Below are 16,913 nucleotides of genomic sequence, written 5' to 3' on the forward strand. Positions count from 1 at the left end.
AAACCCACCCAGCTGCTGAGGCTTTACTGTACCTTTAAGGTGTTCTGTGGTGGGCGTGATTCCCAGTCTTTTAAACAGAGTGTCTGTTTCTGGGTCGACCACCAGCAGCGTGGCGCACCCCTGCCCATGCCGAATAAACGCCACCACCTCCGCGTGCTTCATCCCCTCGATGCTCCGATCATTCACCTGAAACACAGAGAAGCATAGTGCTGAGACTATATAAATAAACGGGTAAATTCTACCTTGAATGTCAACAGATTTATCTAAAGACTTTTCTATGAACAAAAATATTATACCTGGTCATTTATCTATTGAGGAACATGGTCTGACATTAGATATTTTTGAGTGGCAAAAGTATGTAAACCGGAGTGCCGAGTGGTCCAGTGGTCTAAAGCGCTGCCATTTTATTTCTGGTTCGAATCCCAGTCATGCAGCTCGCCATCAGCTGCCAGAGCCCTGAGAGGTGGGTACAGTAGATGGTGCTCTTTTCCCTCATCACTCCTAGGGTCTGTGAGCTGATGTATCAGAACTGAATTGCTGCGCTTTCCTCCGAGCGTTAGCGCTGTGATGCTACTCAGCAATACTGCATCAGCAGCAGTTTAAAAAGAGGCCGAGTCTGACTTCACATGTATCAGAGGAGGCATTCCTCCTTCCGGTGTTGTAATTTACAGCTGGATAACTTTGAAGCCTAGCTACACTGGGTGAAAATGGGAAAAAAATGTATGTGAACCCTTGCTTTTAGTATTTGCAGCAATAACTGTAATTAAACGTTTCCAGTAATGTTTCCGCACATAACAGTTTCAACCATGGGATGTCGGTCGATGCTCCCTTCAGGTCCTTCCACAACATTTCCATTTGATTGTTCCAAAACAATAACTTTATTCTTTGTATACCATTCTTTGGTTGAACGACTTGTGTGCTTATAGGGTCATTGTCTTGCTGGATGATCCATCAAGCTGCATGAGCATCAACACCTCCTTTCTCTCAGAAGTCCTCAGACATCTCCTTAGTTTGTGCCTTAATACACTTCCACAAATTAAAAAACCGGCTCCGCCCACTCACACCTGATTGTCGTCCCATTGATTGAAAACACCTGACTCTAATTTCACCTGCAACCATACTTCACATACTTTTGCCACTTACAAAAATGTAATATTGGTTCATTTTCCTCAATAAATAAATGACCAACTGTACTGTTTTGTCTCGTTTGTTTCATTGGGTTCTCTTTGTTTTACTTTTATGAATTGTCTGAAAATCTGTGCCTCACCTGTAATTAACAGGTGTAAATCTGGTTTGATTTGACTTGATTACCACCAGGTGGTGCTCAGTTCCCCAGATACAGGCCGAGTCACTGTTACTTCCTCCTCTACTTCCACTTCCATTCTAAATATAGATAAACTGCAGGCTGCAGTCCTGCACTCACTCCCAGAACTGAACATTTACAGCTGCTTCTGTTCTCTAACTTTTCTCTAGCTTTTAGTTCTATTATTCTATTATATTCTGTGGTACCACTTTAAAATAATTCTACCTTTATAAAGGGGTTATAAATGGTTTACAATTAGTATATTATTGGTTACTAATTAGGTTGTAAATGCCTTAAAAATAAAAAAAATGATCAGTTATAACACGTAATTAGAAAGAGCCACAATATAGATTGCTGTGGGTTTACTATTTGGCAAACAACAGGTCATTGTTGCCCTTTCTACGTATGTGTTATAACTGATTATTAATGATTTTTAAGGCATTTACAACATAATTTATAACTATTAATAAACTAATTGTAAACCATTTATAAACCCTTTATATAGGTAGTCTTATTTTAAAGTGGTACCTATTCTGTACTGCAATGGTTCTATATACTGTATATGATTCAGTGACAGCTATAAATGATTCAAATACAAATGGTTCATACCATACCATCTATTGCAGTGTTTTTTATATCAGTAAATGCTTCAGTAACCACCATAAATGATTTAGTATGTTCTATAGATGATCTCCAGTATAAACATACGAGCAGCTGGTGGAACAATGGAAACAGAAGAGGAAACTCAGAGCTTAGTAGCTCATTCACTCATAGTAAAACCAAAGAAACGAAAGAATGATGTTTCTGACTGAGCACTCTCTCTCTCTCTCTCTCTCTCTCTCTCTCTCTGACTGAACATAACCTGGAATCGGATTCATCCGCTCTGAAAGGAGACCGCATCACACCCGCCCAGTTTAAAATGATTCTTCTGCATGCTCGGTTCAATTACACATGTACCATTTTTGTCCATTTTCACTTTTAACAGTCTGGTATTCTCTTTTCTCTTGTGTAATCCTAATCCAGGCTAATCTGGGCTAATCCCGCTGTTAATCTGTGTGTGTTCTCCAGCTGGTTTACCTCCACCACTCTGTCTCCGGGCCGTAACCCCGCCCTGTCAGCGGGCGAGTCTGGATCCACCGAGCGGACGAACTGCCCCACGCGGGATTTATCACAGTGCAGATTAAATCCGTATCCATCGTTACCCAACGCCATGCAGCACAGCCGCGGCCGCAGGTCCAGCATCACCTCGTCCTGCTCATCTACCACAGCTTCCTCCTGCAGAGAGACAAGATAAAACAGCACATTACACACACACTATTAATAACTACAGTACTGTACAATAACTAAGGGATGTCATTTAATTAGTGCTTAAAATTAGTGGCTTAAAAAATAATCACATTTTCGATTATAATCGATTTTTGCCCCTACAAAAAATCTAATTACAGATGACAAAGAAATGGTTCAAAAGTTAATAAATAAATAAATAAATGAATAAATTCTCTACACAGCCGAGGAGTTACTCACACAGTAGTTGGGGGTCTGTGATTTAAAATTGAGAAAGAACGCACTAAACACAGTCCCAGAGGAAAGTTTGAAGGAGAAATTATTATTATTTTCCACAATTAATCAAAATTCCTCACCAGAAAGTGATGATGCTGCACTTTTTTAGAAACTGTAGAATTTATTTCTAGTTAAATGTGTTTTATTCCACCGGGTGTTCGTGTTGAAAGTGCTGGAACAGTGCTGGATTTTTTTTTAGTATGAACTCAGTCTAAAGACTAAGCTGAATGTTTAGAAAATATGCGTGTGTTAGTCTGTGGGAGGGGCTGGTAACCAGGGTAAGACGGATAAACACATCAGTAAACAAAAAAAAGAGAAAATGTCTCTATGTAAAATCACATTAAAACATTAATGCACTACATCGCACTACATTCAATAAAAAAATTGATTAATCAGATTAATCACATCATTGTTATTAATAGCAATTGATCACATTTGTTTTTTTTTGCTTGAAATATAAGCATTTAGTAGTGGATATTTAATTTTTTGTTTTAAACAATAAAACATATAAATGCTGGTAAAATGGTAAAATTAAATTTCCCTGTATGTTTGGTAGGGAGACCATAATAATATAATAATAGTGTTGTGTGATTTAGGACTGGTAGACTAGAGCTTTTTTTGTACTTTGTTATCTAAATATTTCAGGGTAGTTGATGATTTTTAAATTAGAATCTTTTTTAATGTAAAGTAAAAGTTTAACAGAGAGCCTTAACATCAAACAGGAGCAGCTGTGTGCGAGTGTAGGTGTGTGTAAGGGAGAGAGAGACAATAGTGAAAGTTAGTTATGAGATTGAATCAATTTTAGTTCATTGTCAGAATAAATAAATAGTTTAGCATTTAAACCTGACAGTATGAAGCTGTGCTTACATCGTAGATAAACCCACTAATATAGCACCAGACTCTAAAATTACAGGACGAAACTGCCAACAAATTTGGTAAAATTACAAATTTGTGTAAAAAAAAAATGATCACATACACTAATGTGTTAACGTTGACAGCAATACTAATAACTATACTAATAACTGAGCGATTTATTTATTCATTTATAAGTACCGGGTCAAACAATTATCTAGATTCAGGTATACAAATACTGAGACCTGCAGAGCAACATTCAGAGCAGCTTCATTTTCATAGATAAACATGCATCTCACAGCCTTTACCAACAGGATTAGAGTGAGTCACAGGACTGAAACCTCCACAAATTATCTGCCTTTCAGTTCCACCTTAAAAGGGACCTTAAATTAATGTGCAGTGTCTTTAAGAAGTCAGTTTATTGCATCTGCTGGCTGGTTTAGGGTCCTATAAAATGGGTTAAATCCAAAATTCTGTTATATTTAGTCAGATATTTTCAATTATTTATTTATATTTGCCATATTTTTTATGTTTATTTTGTTTTGCTGTTTACAGTTTTCCATTAGCAAAAATACTTAAAATAATTATTAAAATAATAATTATAATATTAAAATAAAAAATGATTACTAAAATACGACTAAAGAAGTTCATAGAATTGTAGAACTAAGTCCATATGTGTTCAGAAACCAAGTTAAGCTCCACATCTTTCATCCAAGAACAGAAAGCTGAAGCTGCAGTCGGTACTAGACAGCAAAAGACTGAGATGTAAATATACATATATATATTTTTTTTTATATAATTTTATCTCATTTTTTTTCCCATTTGTCGCACCCACTCAACTGCTACTCAGCTGTATATCCCCTATCATTAGTGATGCCTCAACACCAGGAGGGTGAAGACTAGCACAAGCCTCCTCCGATACATGTGAAGTCAGACTCCGCCTCTTTTTGAACTGCTGCTGATGCAGCGCATTCGGAGGAAAGCGCAGCGACTCGGTTCTGATACAACAGCTCACAGATGCAGCCTTGTGCTGATCCACATCACTCTAGGAGTGATGAGAAGAAAGAGCGCCATCTACTGTACCCACCCAGAGAGAGAGCAAGACCAATTGTGCTCTCTCGGGGCTCCAGCAGCTGATGGCAAGCTGCATGACTTGGATTCGAACCAGCAATCTCCCGATCATAGTGGCAGCGCTTTTTTGTAGTCGTTATCATGTTTCACTACAACTGAAGTCCATTTAATACCAGATTTCTCCTTTAAGAATGATTTTTCCTACTCTTGGGAAGTTGCTGTTTTGGAGATTTTGAAGGATTTTACAGGAGAACGAGAGTCTATTTCTTTATTTTCTCCACCTGTTTATGCGAAGTCATTCATCCCTCACAGAGAGTCTGATAGCAGCAGTACTGGTGTCCGGCTCATCCTTCATTTGACTAAGTAAGTTTGCTTACAGGGTGGAAACACAGGAGCTGTTTAACAGAGAGCCGTCAGGTGATTAACCGGGTTACTGAGCGACTGTACCCGACCCAGCCGAGCTCAGAGTCTGGTTTTACACTGGTTAATGATCAGCGTTCAGTGGAGAAGTGGAGCTCAATTATTACACACAAACTGTATACACACACCTTTCCTATAAAATCTCTATAAACTATAAAGTTATTATGTAGTTGTGTTATAGTTTATATGATCCGGATCAGTTGATGAGTTTGTTTATTTGGAGCGTTTCTCCCTCTGTTTGGTTTGTTTTCACACAGGCACAAAAACCTAAACGCTCCAAAATACGCACCAATAAACCACGTGAACACATCGTCTCCCCTGATTGGTCTGAAATGTCTGGTGCGGGAGCAAGAAAGTAAATATATTGAGAAGATTCTGTTTTATTACAGAACACTGAAAATTAACTGCTGCGCTTTCAAACACAGTGTTTTTATAAAGGGTTGTGCAGCACAGATGTACACATAGTAAACGAAGTTGCACAGCTGCGAGCAGTGAACGTAGCACACACCGCGTGTGTAAACAGCATGGAGCAGCAGCAGTAGACAAAGTGTTTGTTCATAGCTGTGTTAATTAGCATTATCTGACTAATATATCAGAATAAACTGTGCCTTATTGGCCGTTTAGCTCAAATAAAATAAGTTATATTTGATAATTGGGTCGGATCGAGACCAGATCACGTTCTCCAAAGAGTATGGTTGTTTTGATCTGCACCTGAGTGTGGTTACATTTAGGAGCGTGAACAAGCAGATCAGTTTCCCCTGCTGAGAAGCGATGGACACGTCCAGTTAGCTGCACCGTTAAAATAGCAATCTGCTTTTTTATCCAAAGTTAGAGCACATCTATCTTTTAGAGGAAATGATGAGCAAGTGACACTCTGATTGGTTTATTTCACACTACACCCGAGAATAACCACACTCATGATTAATTAAGAAAATCAGTACATGCCTTTTGCGCATTTCGAGTTGCGCAAGGTGTACTTTTCCCGTTGTTATGACAGCAAAGACACAATGATGTCCTGAATCAAGCTGCACTTTTCGAAATTGATGGTTCATCTATAGTTTGCTTAAATAGGGCCCTAATAAAGCTCTTCATATGTCCAAAATGAAAGAAGTAAAATAAAAGATATTTGCCTCATGTGATCTGTCTTTTTATGGTAAATTAAAACAGTGTACTATAAGGCGCACAGTATTATATAGCACATTATTAATGAGCGTCTATTTTCCGATGTATTTTCATGTATTACATTATAAGGTGCATTTTAAGCAACAATAGTAAGGAACAAGGGAGATGTCATACTCCCCACGGCTGAGTGTAATTCATTTCAAAGTCAAACGAGTGCTTGATATTAATCTACACAAATTTCTCTCCTGAAAACTCAATTAGTTTATTTGGGTGAGTAAATCACTTCCGTTCATTTACAGTAAGCAGCAGCGCTTATCGCTAGTAAATGCCGCCCAATAGCTCTAGACTGAGGAACCCTGAGTGTTTTGCTAACCCAGGGCGCTATTAGTTAGCGGTTCGTCCCACGTAGCTTGTTTAAACACAGTAAGAGAGCTAGCACTGTGGTTAGCGGCTAATTATAATGCTAATGCTGCTGCACCCAGCCTTAGTGCTGGAGAGATTTCACTGAAAACTCACCCTTATAACTCTGTACTTTAGCGGAGTAGCTTTACTGCTACTTAATACCTGACTGGTAGAATTCATACATAAGGCGCACTGTCGATTTTTGGGAAAATTCAAGGACTTAATTGTCTGAAAAATACAGAAAATGTTATTTTTGTTCCAGACCAAATAAGGCAGGTGTGTCTAACAAAGTGGGATCTCTCTTTCTTTATTCTTTATTCTAACGTCATTCTGGAGCTCAAGGGAGGAAGGGTTCCTGGAGAGTTCACAAGGACATGTGTGTGTGTGTGTGTAAGACTCTTCGACTCTTGTATTGCAGAAAGCGAGTTAAACACACCCTGCTGAGGCACAGGATATTCTGTAAGCTCTGATGTCACTTCCTGTTCTCAAACAATGCAGGGATGGAGCCTTGTTTTAATCGGATGAGGAGCAGGACTACGCTTGTGGTAAGACACACACACACACACACACACACACAGACGTACAGCAGTCACGCAAACAAACAAAATACAAGACAGTCCCTCCCCACAAAAAAACACTAAAACCAACAAGATCAAACTACAAAAACAACTCACTGTACACAGCCTTCACACGCATGTGGCGTGTCCTGAGGGGCAGAACAGAAAGAGCGTAATCTAATCTCAGAGCGCTTTGAGTCCACAAACGACCCAATCTCCCAAACGCACATAAACACCCACAATGAGCCTCTTCCTGACGCTGCTGGGAAAAAACGCAGAAATCAGACACCAGTTAAACACTGGAGGAGCAGAGAGACCCAGTTAAACTGCAGCGCTAGAGCTTATCTCCATTCAGTACTCTGTAGGTAGAAGTATACTGTAGATACTCGGGTTTAATAAAATACTTCTGTAGAAGCTGAAGAATTATCAACTCAAACTTTTTACTCTTTAAGTAAAAGTGTTAAAAAAAAGTACTGGTTTCAGTCTAGGGTATCTGACATCCATTAACCAATAGAAACCAATAGAAGACACCGTGACATCATTGCTGGACAGCCCCTTCATTATCATATAAGGACAATGAAAAGAGGAATAAATAAATTAGGAAATAAATGAATGCAGAAATAAAAAAAATGAGAAATAAACAAATACAGAAATAAATAAATAGGGAAATAATTGAATGCAGAAATAAATAGATATGCAAATAAATAAACAAATGAATCAATTCAATAAGATATTTATTTTTACGTATATGTATTTATTTTTATATTAATTAGAATTATTCTTTACCGTTTTAATCACCATATTACTTTTATTGAGTGATTTACATACGTTTTAATTAATTTATTTATTTTCAATTTTGGCAGTTTTGGTCCTTCATATAAGGCAGGTGTTTTTAAAGAAGTGAGCTGGTTTAAAAAAGTACTGGTTTTAAAAGTACTTAAGGTATAAAATTAAAAAGTAATGTAAGGAGAAAATTATTTTGAATTTCTTTGATTTTACCAAATTGAAAACCTCTGGAATATAATAATGCAACAGGAGTAAAGCAGCATAAAGTAATCCCAAAGCAGTGTGTAAGACTGGTGGAGGAGAACATGATGCCAAGATGCATGAAAAAAAACTGTGATTAAAAAACCACCAAATATTCATTTCTGAACTATTAATCAATATTTGGTGGAATAATCCATTTTTTTCATGCATCTTGGCATCATGTTCTCCTCCACCAGTTTTACACACTGCTTTTCTGAATTTTATGAATATGAACTTGTTTTCTTTGCATTATTTAAGGTCTGAAAGCCCTGAATCTTTTTTTGTTATTTCAGTCATTTCTCATGTTCTGCTAATAAATGCTCTAAATGACTAAAATATTTTTATTTGGAATGTATCATGAGAAAAAGTGTATTACACTATCATCAGCAGCACGTCAGCAATGATCAGTCCTGCATTCTGATCTGCCATGCTTTGTGCACTCACGTGTTCACCTAAAACACACACACACACACACACACACGCAGTTCGTCAGCGCGTACCTGTCGGCAGGTGGGTGTTGTGCTGAGATCGGTGTGGCAGTCGCTCTCTGTGTGTGATGGAGAGGGGGATGGGGGGAGGAGGAGAGGAGTGAAGGGGTCACGGCGGCGTGTCGGAGATCCGATTAACACTGATGGAGAGATGGGCGGAGTCTGTAACAGAGAGAAAGAGAGAGAGACACAGTGATTACTGTTCCCCACCTGATCAAGCTGAACACCTGTCTTACCTGGCCTGACCTGAATATGTGTGTGTGTGTGTGTGTGTGTGTGTGTGTGTGTGTGTGTGTGTGCTGATCCTGATTCAGCTGTTAAACTGAGTTAATGCATATAACATAACCAGACCTGTATAAAATACCAGAGACCGAATAAAAGTGACAGGAGAAGCGAGATCTTCTTATAAGATCAGACTGATCTCTTGATGAAAAGCTTTATTAAACCCGGTGACAGAGTGCAGAACATCTACCGCTCAGGCTTTAGTGATAATGTGGGCCTGCAATTATTCCAATTTTTTTATAACTGTAACGAGAATTCACTTGCCATTTTACTATCTAAGTAATTCCTAACTAACCAAATAACAATACAACCAAATGACCAACTAACTAAATAACCAACCTACTGATTAACCAACCAATTGACCAACCTTCCAACTAACCAAATAACCATCCGATTAACAAACCATCCAAGCCACCATCTAACTAACCAAATATCTGACTAACCAACTATGTAACCGACCAACTAACTAACCAAATAACCAACCGACTTAAAACTATCCAACCAACTAAATAACCAACCAACTAACTAACCATCAAACCAACGATCTAACTAACCAAATAACCAACCAACTAAGCAACCATCCAACCAACCAAATAACCAACCAACTATCCAACCAACTGACTAACCAACCATCCAACCCACCAAATAACCAACCAACTATCCAACCGACCAAATAACCTACCAACTGACTAAGCAACCATCCAACCGACCAAATAACCAACCAACTATCCAACTGACCAACTAACAAACTAACTAAGCAAATAGCCACCCAACTGACAAACCAACCGTACAACCAACAAACTAACCAAATAACCACCCAACTGAATAACCAACCATCCAACCAACTAACTAACTAACTAACTAACTAACTAACTAACTAACTAACTAACTAACCAAATAAACACCCAACTGACTAACCAACTATCCAACCAACAAACTAACTAACTAACCAAATAACCACCCAACAGACTAACCAACCAGCCAACTAACTGACTATCCAACCAACTGACTATTCAACCGACCAACCAACAAACTAACCAAATAACCACCCAACTGACTAACCAACCATCCAACCAACAAACTAACCAAATAACCACCCAACTGACTAACCAACCATCCAACCAACAAACTAACCAAATAACCACCCAACTGACTAACCAACCATCCAACTAACTAACTAACTAACTAACTAACTAACTAACTAACTAACCAAATAGCCACCAACTGACTAACCAACCATCCAACCAACAAACTAACCAACCAAATAACCACCCAACTGACTAACCAACCATCCAACCAACCAACTAACTAACTAACTAACTAACTAACTAACTAACTAACTAACTAACTAACTAACCAAATAGCCACCCAACTGACTAACCAACCATCCAACCAACAAACTAACTAACCAAATAGCCACCCAACTGACTATCCAACCGACCAACCAACAAACTAACCAAATAACAACCCAACAGACTAACCACCCAGCCAACTAACCGACTATCCAGCCAACTGACTATTCAACTGACCAAATAACCAACACACTAACTAAATAACCATCCAACTGACCAACTAACTAACCAAATACACAACCAACAGAATAACCAACCGACCAACTAACTGACGAACCAACCGACAAACCAACCAACCAACTAACCAACTAATCAAATAACCAACTAACTAACCATACTACTAAGCAACGGACTAACCAAACAATCATCCAAATGACCATTCACTGATTCACTTTTTAACCATCTTACCAAACTTATATTTAGTAATTAATTCCCGTGCTAACTAACATACCTACATTAATTCTACACTGTCTAGTTCTACAATAGTTAAGCAGGTCACACTGATGCTGTGTGAAATGTTCTGTTTCACGAAACCCCCACACACACACACACACACACCCACACACACACTGAAACGCCCCCTGTTATTCCTCTCGGTCTCAGCTTGCTCTCCACAGGGAGGGGTAACACATTCACACAATGGCTGCATGCTCAGTTTCAGCTCTGAACAAAGACAAATCACAGCACACACACACACACACACACCAGCCACAACTTAACACAATCCTGTTACTAATAAATGTAGCTAATTATAAGTTTTTACTTTCACAGACGTCACTGTGACGTTCCTTAACACTGGATGCTGAATCCGAGCTAGACCCAGGGTAAAGCTCCTTCACATCTCAAGACCAAGACAGCTCTACATGCTTGGAGGAGAACACTAATTACCAGATCTGCCACATCGTTTTAACAGCTTTTTATGAACCAAAGCTGCAGATGGTGGGAAATTTACTCTTAACCTTGCAATAGGTTGTACACCTCAATATACATTTCTTATAGAAGGAGCACAGAATCAGACATGGGTGTGAGAGTGTATAGGGTTGCATGTGTCTCACTGTTGTGACATAATCTAACAATCTAACATACTTTTGCCATTATTTACAACAGTGCTGACCTGGATGCTTTTGTTTAGCATCAAAACGCCTACAAACGACTGCTCCTGAGACGTGACACACTTGCAGCAGGTGGACGACAGGTGCGTGTGAGTCTGTGTGATTTGTCACTAAACTTGTAACCCTGATGTGAACAAGAGTACAGTATTACAAGCAGAAGGACAGCACGAAGAAAGCTGTCCAAAAACCTAAAGGTCCCACATCTCAGGTTCCCCCAAGACCACCTGGATTTCCCACAATGCTCCTTTGAAAATATTCTACAGACAGATGAGACGAAATTTTAACTTTTAAGCTTTGTTCGGATTAAAAATATCCCTGCACACCAACAAGAACACTGCACAACTGTTAAGCATGGTGGAGGGTGTATCATGTTTTGGGATGGTTTGGGCATGCTCAAAGCCTGGATGAACCGTAAGTAGAGATGGTTGACCAAGGCCGATTCACTTACCGATCCATACTCCAGTCCGCAGCTTAGGCTGGACAATAAACCCGCCATAACGTTAACACAAAACGCATCACTGATCCGAAATCCAGTTCCACACTTTACCCTGAACCCCCAGCAGTTAGCCATCTCCATTAACATCTGCAGTCTGTTAGCCTAGCTAGCATCGGGCTGACAGTTGCCCTCCGGCATTGTGAATGTAATAAGTAACTCAAGTAGTAATCTCAAGTGAACTACAGCCATAATCCACATCTAATATCAAACCACAGATCCAACCCACTCTAACCAGCACTCAATCAATTTGTTATTAAAAAACAAACCCTTATTAATTCAGCTTGGAAATACAGTTAACTCTGGCAGTTAGCCGTTAGCCATTGCAGCTAATCCACTTTGCTACGTGTCAAAGTAAAAGTCTCCAGCACAACCAGTGCAAAAAAATGAGTCTAGTGCCCTGTATACATTTTTAATATTTAACTTTTATTTTAAATATTTAATAAAAAATGAAATATTTAATTTGAAAGAAAACTATTGTGTGTTTGTAATATAAAGTGTGTTAAATGACTTCAAAGGGCTGTGTGGTCTGAAATCAGTTTTATTAACACTGGGTAATGCAACAGGACAATGACCCAAAGCACAAAATTAAATAAAATGAAAGAACTAATGGTTTAGACCTGCCGAGAGGTTAAGAGGGCTATACACTCAAAGTATCTCAGAAATGCTGTGCAAATCTTATTTTGCTGCAAAAGGAAACATTCGGTGGAAGTAAATAGTACAAAAGCATATCTACAGGTTTTTAAGTTTAAGGAAACAAAGGTATTGGGACACATGTTCATTAGTGGGGGCCCCCATTCAAAAGTATTGGATGGAGCTCCATCATTCCAGAGAACACATTTCCCCCACTGGACCACAGCTCAATACTGGGGGGTCTATTCCGTGTCTGAATCCAACTCTTTGCAGTTGTATCTGATTCATCATCCTCATTCAGGTTATATAACCAAGCTTTTGTGCTATTGTTCTAATGGTCACGTCCAGACCAGTGTAAATACACTCTTCCTCTCTGTGTTCAGCTATTGTTCTAAAAAATGAGTCTAAAAATACTGAAAAACACGTCTTTCTGCAGACAGGAAGTTCTCTTTCTGTCTCTCTTTCTCTGCTGTACAGAATCAGCTCCTCTATTAAACTGGAGTCAGTATTTATTTTCTTTAGTGTTGAGTCTAAATGGAGGTGTTTGGGACATGGCCTCTCTTCAGGGTGGGCCTCCACTTCCTGCACTTCCTCTCATACACTTCACTCTACTGTCTCAATAACACAACAATCCTGAGACACAGAGAAGCTTCTGTAGCTCCACTGAGAACAAGCATACTCTGCATGGCCAGATTATTAGAAACGCTTAATTTGTACTTATATATTTAATGGCTTATTGATCAGATCAGCCCACAATATACTGTAGGCTCATGTTGAATGCTTCAAACATACAAACAACAAGAGAGGGGTTTCCAATAAAGTGGCCAGTGAATGTTAATAACTAACCGTACACCAACAAGGTGGATCTACAAGAGAGGTGTTTCCAATAAAGTGGCCATTGAGGTGGGGCTACAAGAAAGGTGTTTCCAATAAAGTGGCCAGTGGGAGTAACTAACTAACTGCACATCAGCAAAGTGGATCTACGAGAGAGGTGTTTCCAAAAAAGTGGCCAGTGAGGTGGAGCTCCAAGACAGGGGTTTCCAATAAAGTGGCCAGTGAGGTGGAGCTATAAAAATGACATTTCCAATAAAGTGGCCAGTAGGGTGGAGCTATAAGAGAGGGGTTTCCAATAAAGTGGCCAGTGAGGTGGTGCTATAAGAGCAGGGTTTCCAATAAAGTGGCCAGTGAGGTGGAGCTATAAGAACGACGTTTCCAATAAAGTGGCCAGTATTGTGGAGCTCTAAGAGAGGGGTTTCCAATAAAGTGTCCAGTGAGGTAGAGCTCCATGAGAGGGGTTTCCAAAAAGTGGCCAGTGAGGTGGAGCTATAAGAGCGGGGTTTCCAATAAAGTGGCCAGGGAGGTAGAGCTATAAGAGAGGGGTTTCCAGGGTATTTTGGCTAAATTGGGAGCTTTGTGTTGACTGACGGTGACAACTGTTGGTGGAAAAATGTGTGTGTGTGTGTGAGGTGTGTGTGTGTGTGTGTTAATGTCCTGGTTAGGTAAGTTGATTAGTCCTGGCAGGTGTGGTGAGGGAATGAATCAATAACCCTGTGTTAACCTCACTCTCCCCTGGGGGGGCTCTTCCTGCTAAAGCTATTATTCTGCCATAGGTCAGAGCCTGACTTACTGCAGCTTTTCCACACCTCAAAACACTGTGTGTGTGTGTGTGTGTGTAATTCTATTTCATAAGAAAGCCAAAGAGCACTTTCTATTCCTGTGCTATCCTTAACTGCTTTGTTTATGTGTGTGTGCAGATCTCAAGAACTTCCCAAGAATGACAAGGATCTCCTATTCCTACTCTTCTAAAAAAGTGTTTTTGTCTGGTGTTCTGTGGACTCTGTCGTGTGTATTGGAACAAGAATTAAGCCAAAATTGGTATAATTTCACTCAAAACTCAAAAATAGGCCAAATAAAATTATTGCCACCCTCAACTTAATATTTGTTAGCAAACTCTTTGTAAAAAAAGAACTGAAATCAATTGCTTTTTATAACCATTAACATGTTTCTTTCATGTATCAACTGGAAATTTGGACCATTCGTCAAACTGCCCCAAGATCTCTAATATTTAAAGGATGCTTCATCCAACAGCAATTTTAAGATGTCTCCATAGATGTTTAATGGGATTTAGCTCTAAACGTATTGCTAGCCACTTCAGAACTCTCCTTTTTGAAGTATGTTTAGGGTCATTGTCCTGCTGGAAGACCCATGACCTAGGATGACAACCCAGCTTTTTTACACTGGGCTCCTTTCGATTGTACTGTGTTCTTTCCATTTTTGGTAAACAGTAGGAATGATCCTGGTCTCCTTTGTCCATAACATGTTTTCCAAAAAGGATACTGGCTTAGTTACATACATTTTGGCAACTGCACAACTACCCACGCAGTTTCATTCCTGTCTAATCCAATCAGCAGAGTTTAGCCCCTACACCTGCTGAGGCTCAGAGATTTTGGTAGAATCAAACAGTGAACAGATTTGTCCACCTTACCATCTGTTACTAAATGAGCTTGGCTTGGCTCTGTTACCTCACCAAAAGGTCGTCCAGGTAAACCTGCTTTCTGTTACAGTAAGGATCTAATACACTGATATCACCTGGGAGGGGAAAAAGCTTTTTAAAACCAGACAAAACCTAAAAAAACCCAGTTGGCACCTGATGGGTTGTTATAACTGTTTGTTTGGGATTTTTAAACAACAAGAAAACATCTTGAAATTTTGATATTCTTCAAATTTATAAGCGAGTCTTGATAAAGATCTAGATTTTAAGTTCCTACTTTTAGTGAACCCATTGGCACCATGCCTAATAATAATGCAGTTCTTGGAGCTGTTCAGCGGTCTTAAGTGCTGCCACTATGATCAGGAGATCGCCGGTTTGAATCCTGTTTATGTAGCTTGCCATCAGCTGCCGGAGCCCTGAGAGAGCACAACTGGTCTTGCTCTCTCTGGGTGGGTAGAGTAGATGGTGCTCTTTTCCCTCATCACTTCTAGGGTGATGTGGATCAGCACAAGGCTGCGTCTGTGAGCTAATGTGTCAGAACCGAGTCGCTGGGCTTTCCTTCAAATGCGCTGTGATGCTACTAGGCAATGTTTGAAAAGAGGCAGAGTCTGACTCCACATACACATATATCACAGGAGGCACGTGCTAGTCTTCCTGGTGTTGGGGCATCACTAGTGATAAGGGGGGTCTGGGTAATTGGCCATGTAAATTGGGGAGAAAATAGGGGAAAAAAAGAAAGTGGACTGTATTCTTTGAAATGGTGGTGCTTCATCTAATATTTTGGGGATTATCCTAACTTCACTAATGCTCTTGTGGCTAAATGCAATCAAATCATCACAGCAATGCTCTAAAAAATCTACTAGAAAGCCTTCTTTGGACAGTAGAGACAGTTACTCCATCAAAAGCTGTATAAACTCTTTGCTAATACCCTTCATTTTAGAAGAATTGAGTGGTCTTACCTTGTTGCCGTTCATGATGAACGCCAGTTTGTCCATTGCGCCAGTTGCGACAGCCATCCTGGGCTTGTCCGAGCAGCCCCTGCTGAAGGGGGGCGTGATGGAGTCTCGTGGGGAGGGCGAGAGGGAGACGAGAGGGGAGGAGGAGCAGGAGGTTCTTGGGGAGGAGGTCAGGGAGGAGGCGCGAGGGGACAGGCAACCCGTCTCCACTGCTAGTTCTTCAGTGCAGGGCAGGTTGTGGAAGCGCAGGAACTCGTCTGTTTCTCGGTCCACCACCAGCAGCCTGGTCCGGTGCTCCACCGCCATGATCTTCTCAACCACCTGAGAGATATGTAGAAAAAGCCATGAGAAACCTGTTGAATATGTCCAGAAGTTTGTGAAGACCACTTTTAGCGAACGCAACTGCAACTAATGATTATTTTGTTAGTCGACTAATCTGCTGATTATTGCTCCAAATAGTAGATTAGTCAACCATTATTTCTGCTATTCCCTCTTTATTTGCTTGCTGTGGGTACGGCTCCAGTTTCTAGGTTTCTCTATCAGTTAAAAGTAATAGAAACAGCTAAACATTTGATTTTAGATGCTGTAGAAATGTCCAGAACATTTAAATGTCATTTAAATGTCATCTGTTGTGTTTGGACGCAGGCTGGGTTGATTGTAAACTGTGTAATTGAGGCCATTACCCTTTTCCTATTGTGTTTCTGTCCACAGTTATTTGTGTGGTGCTACAAATTAATGATGAGTCGACAATGAAAATTTGAAGTCAACCAATTTATATAATCGACATTGTCGA

General features: G+C 39.8%; 2 protein-coding genes across 8 annotated transcripts in view; one reads left to right on the plus strand and one right to left on the minus strand.

Annotated features, from left to right (window-relative positions):
• The window catches only part of LOC103032879 (transportin-2), a 63,291-nt gene extending 48,687 nt beyond the window's left edge, over nt 1-14,604 (plus strand). For 6 of the 7 annotated variants that reach the window (XM_049469185.1, XM_022674518.2, XM_049469188.1 and 3 more), the window contains 3 exons: nt 2,372-7,275; nt 11,207-11,630; nt 14,428-14,604. The gene's annotated coding sequence lies outside the window, so the exon portion shown is untranslated. The remainder of the gene's footprint in view (nt 1-2,371; nt 7,276-11,206; nt 11,631-14,427) is intronic. The other variant, XM_049469184.1, reaches the window with a different exon arrangement.
• The window catches only part of LOC103046985 (Na(+)/H(+) exchange regulatory cofactor NHE-RF2), a 28,514-nt gene that overhangs the window by 8,153 nt on the left and 3,448 nt on the right, over nt 1-16,913 (minus strand). The window contains exons 2-5 of the mRNA XM_022674519.2: nt 16,124-16,441; nt 8,814-8,963; nt 2,381-2,578; nt 33-186 (exon numbers count right to left, since the gene is read on the minus strand). Coding sequence (XP_022530240.1) covers nt 33-186; nt 2,381-2,578; nt 8,814-8,963; nt 16,124-16,441 — 820 coding nt within the window. The remainder of the gene's footprint in view (nt 1-32; nt 187-2,380; nt 2,579-8,813; nt 8,964-16,123; nt 16,442-16,913) is intronic.

The sequence above is a fragment of the Astyanax mexicanus genome, chromosome 21 (genome assembly GCF_023375975.1).
Source record: "Astyanax mexicanus isolate ESR-SI-001 chromosome 21, AstMex3_surface, whole genome shotgun sequence".
Classification (NCBI taxonomy): domain Eukaryota; kingdom Metazoa; phylum Chordata; class Actinopteri; order Characiformes; family Acestrorhamphidae; genus Astyanax; species Astyanax mexicanus.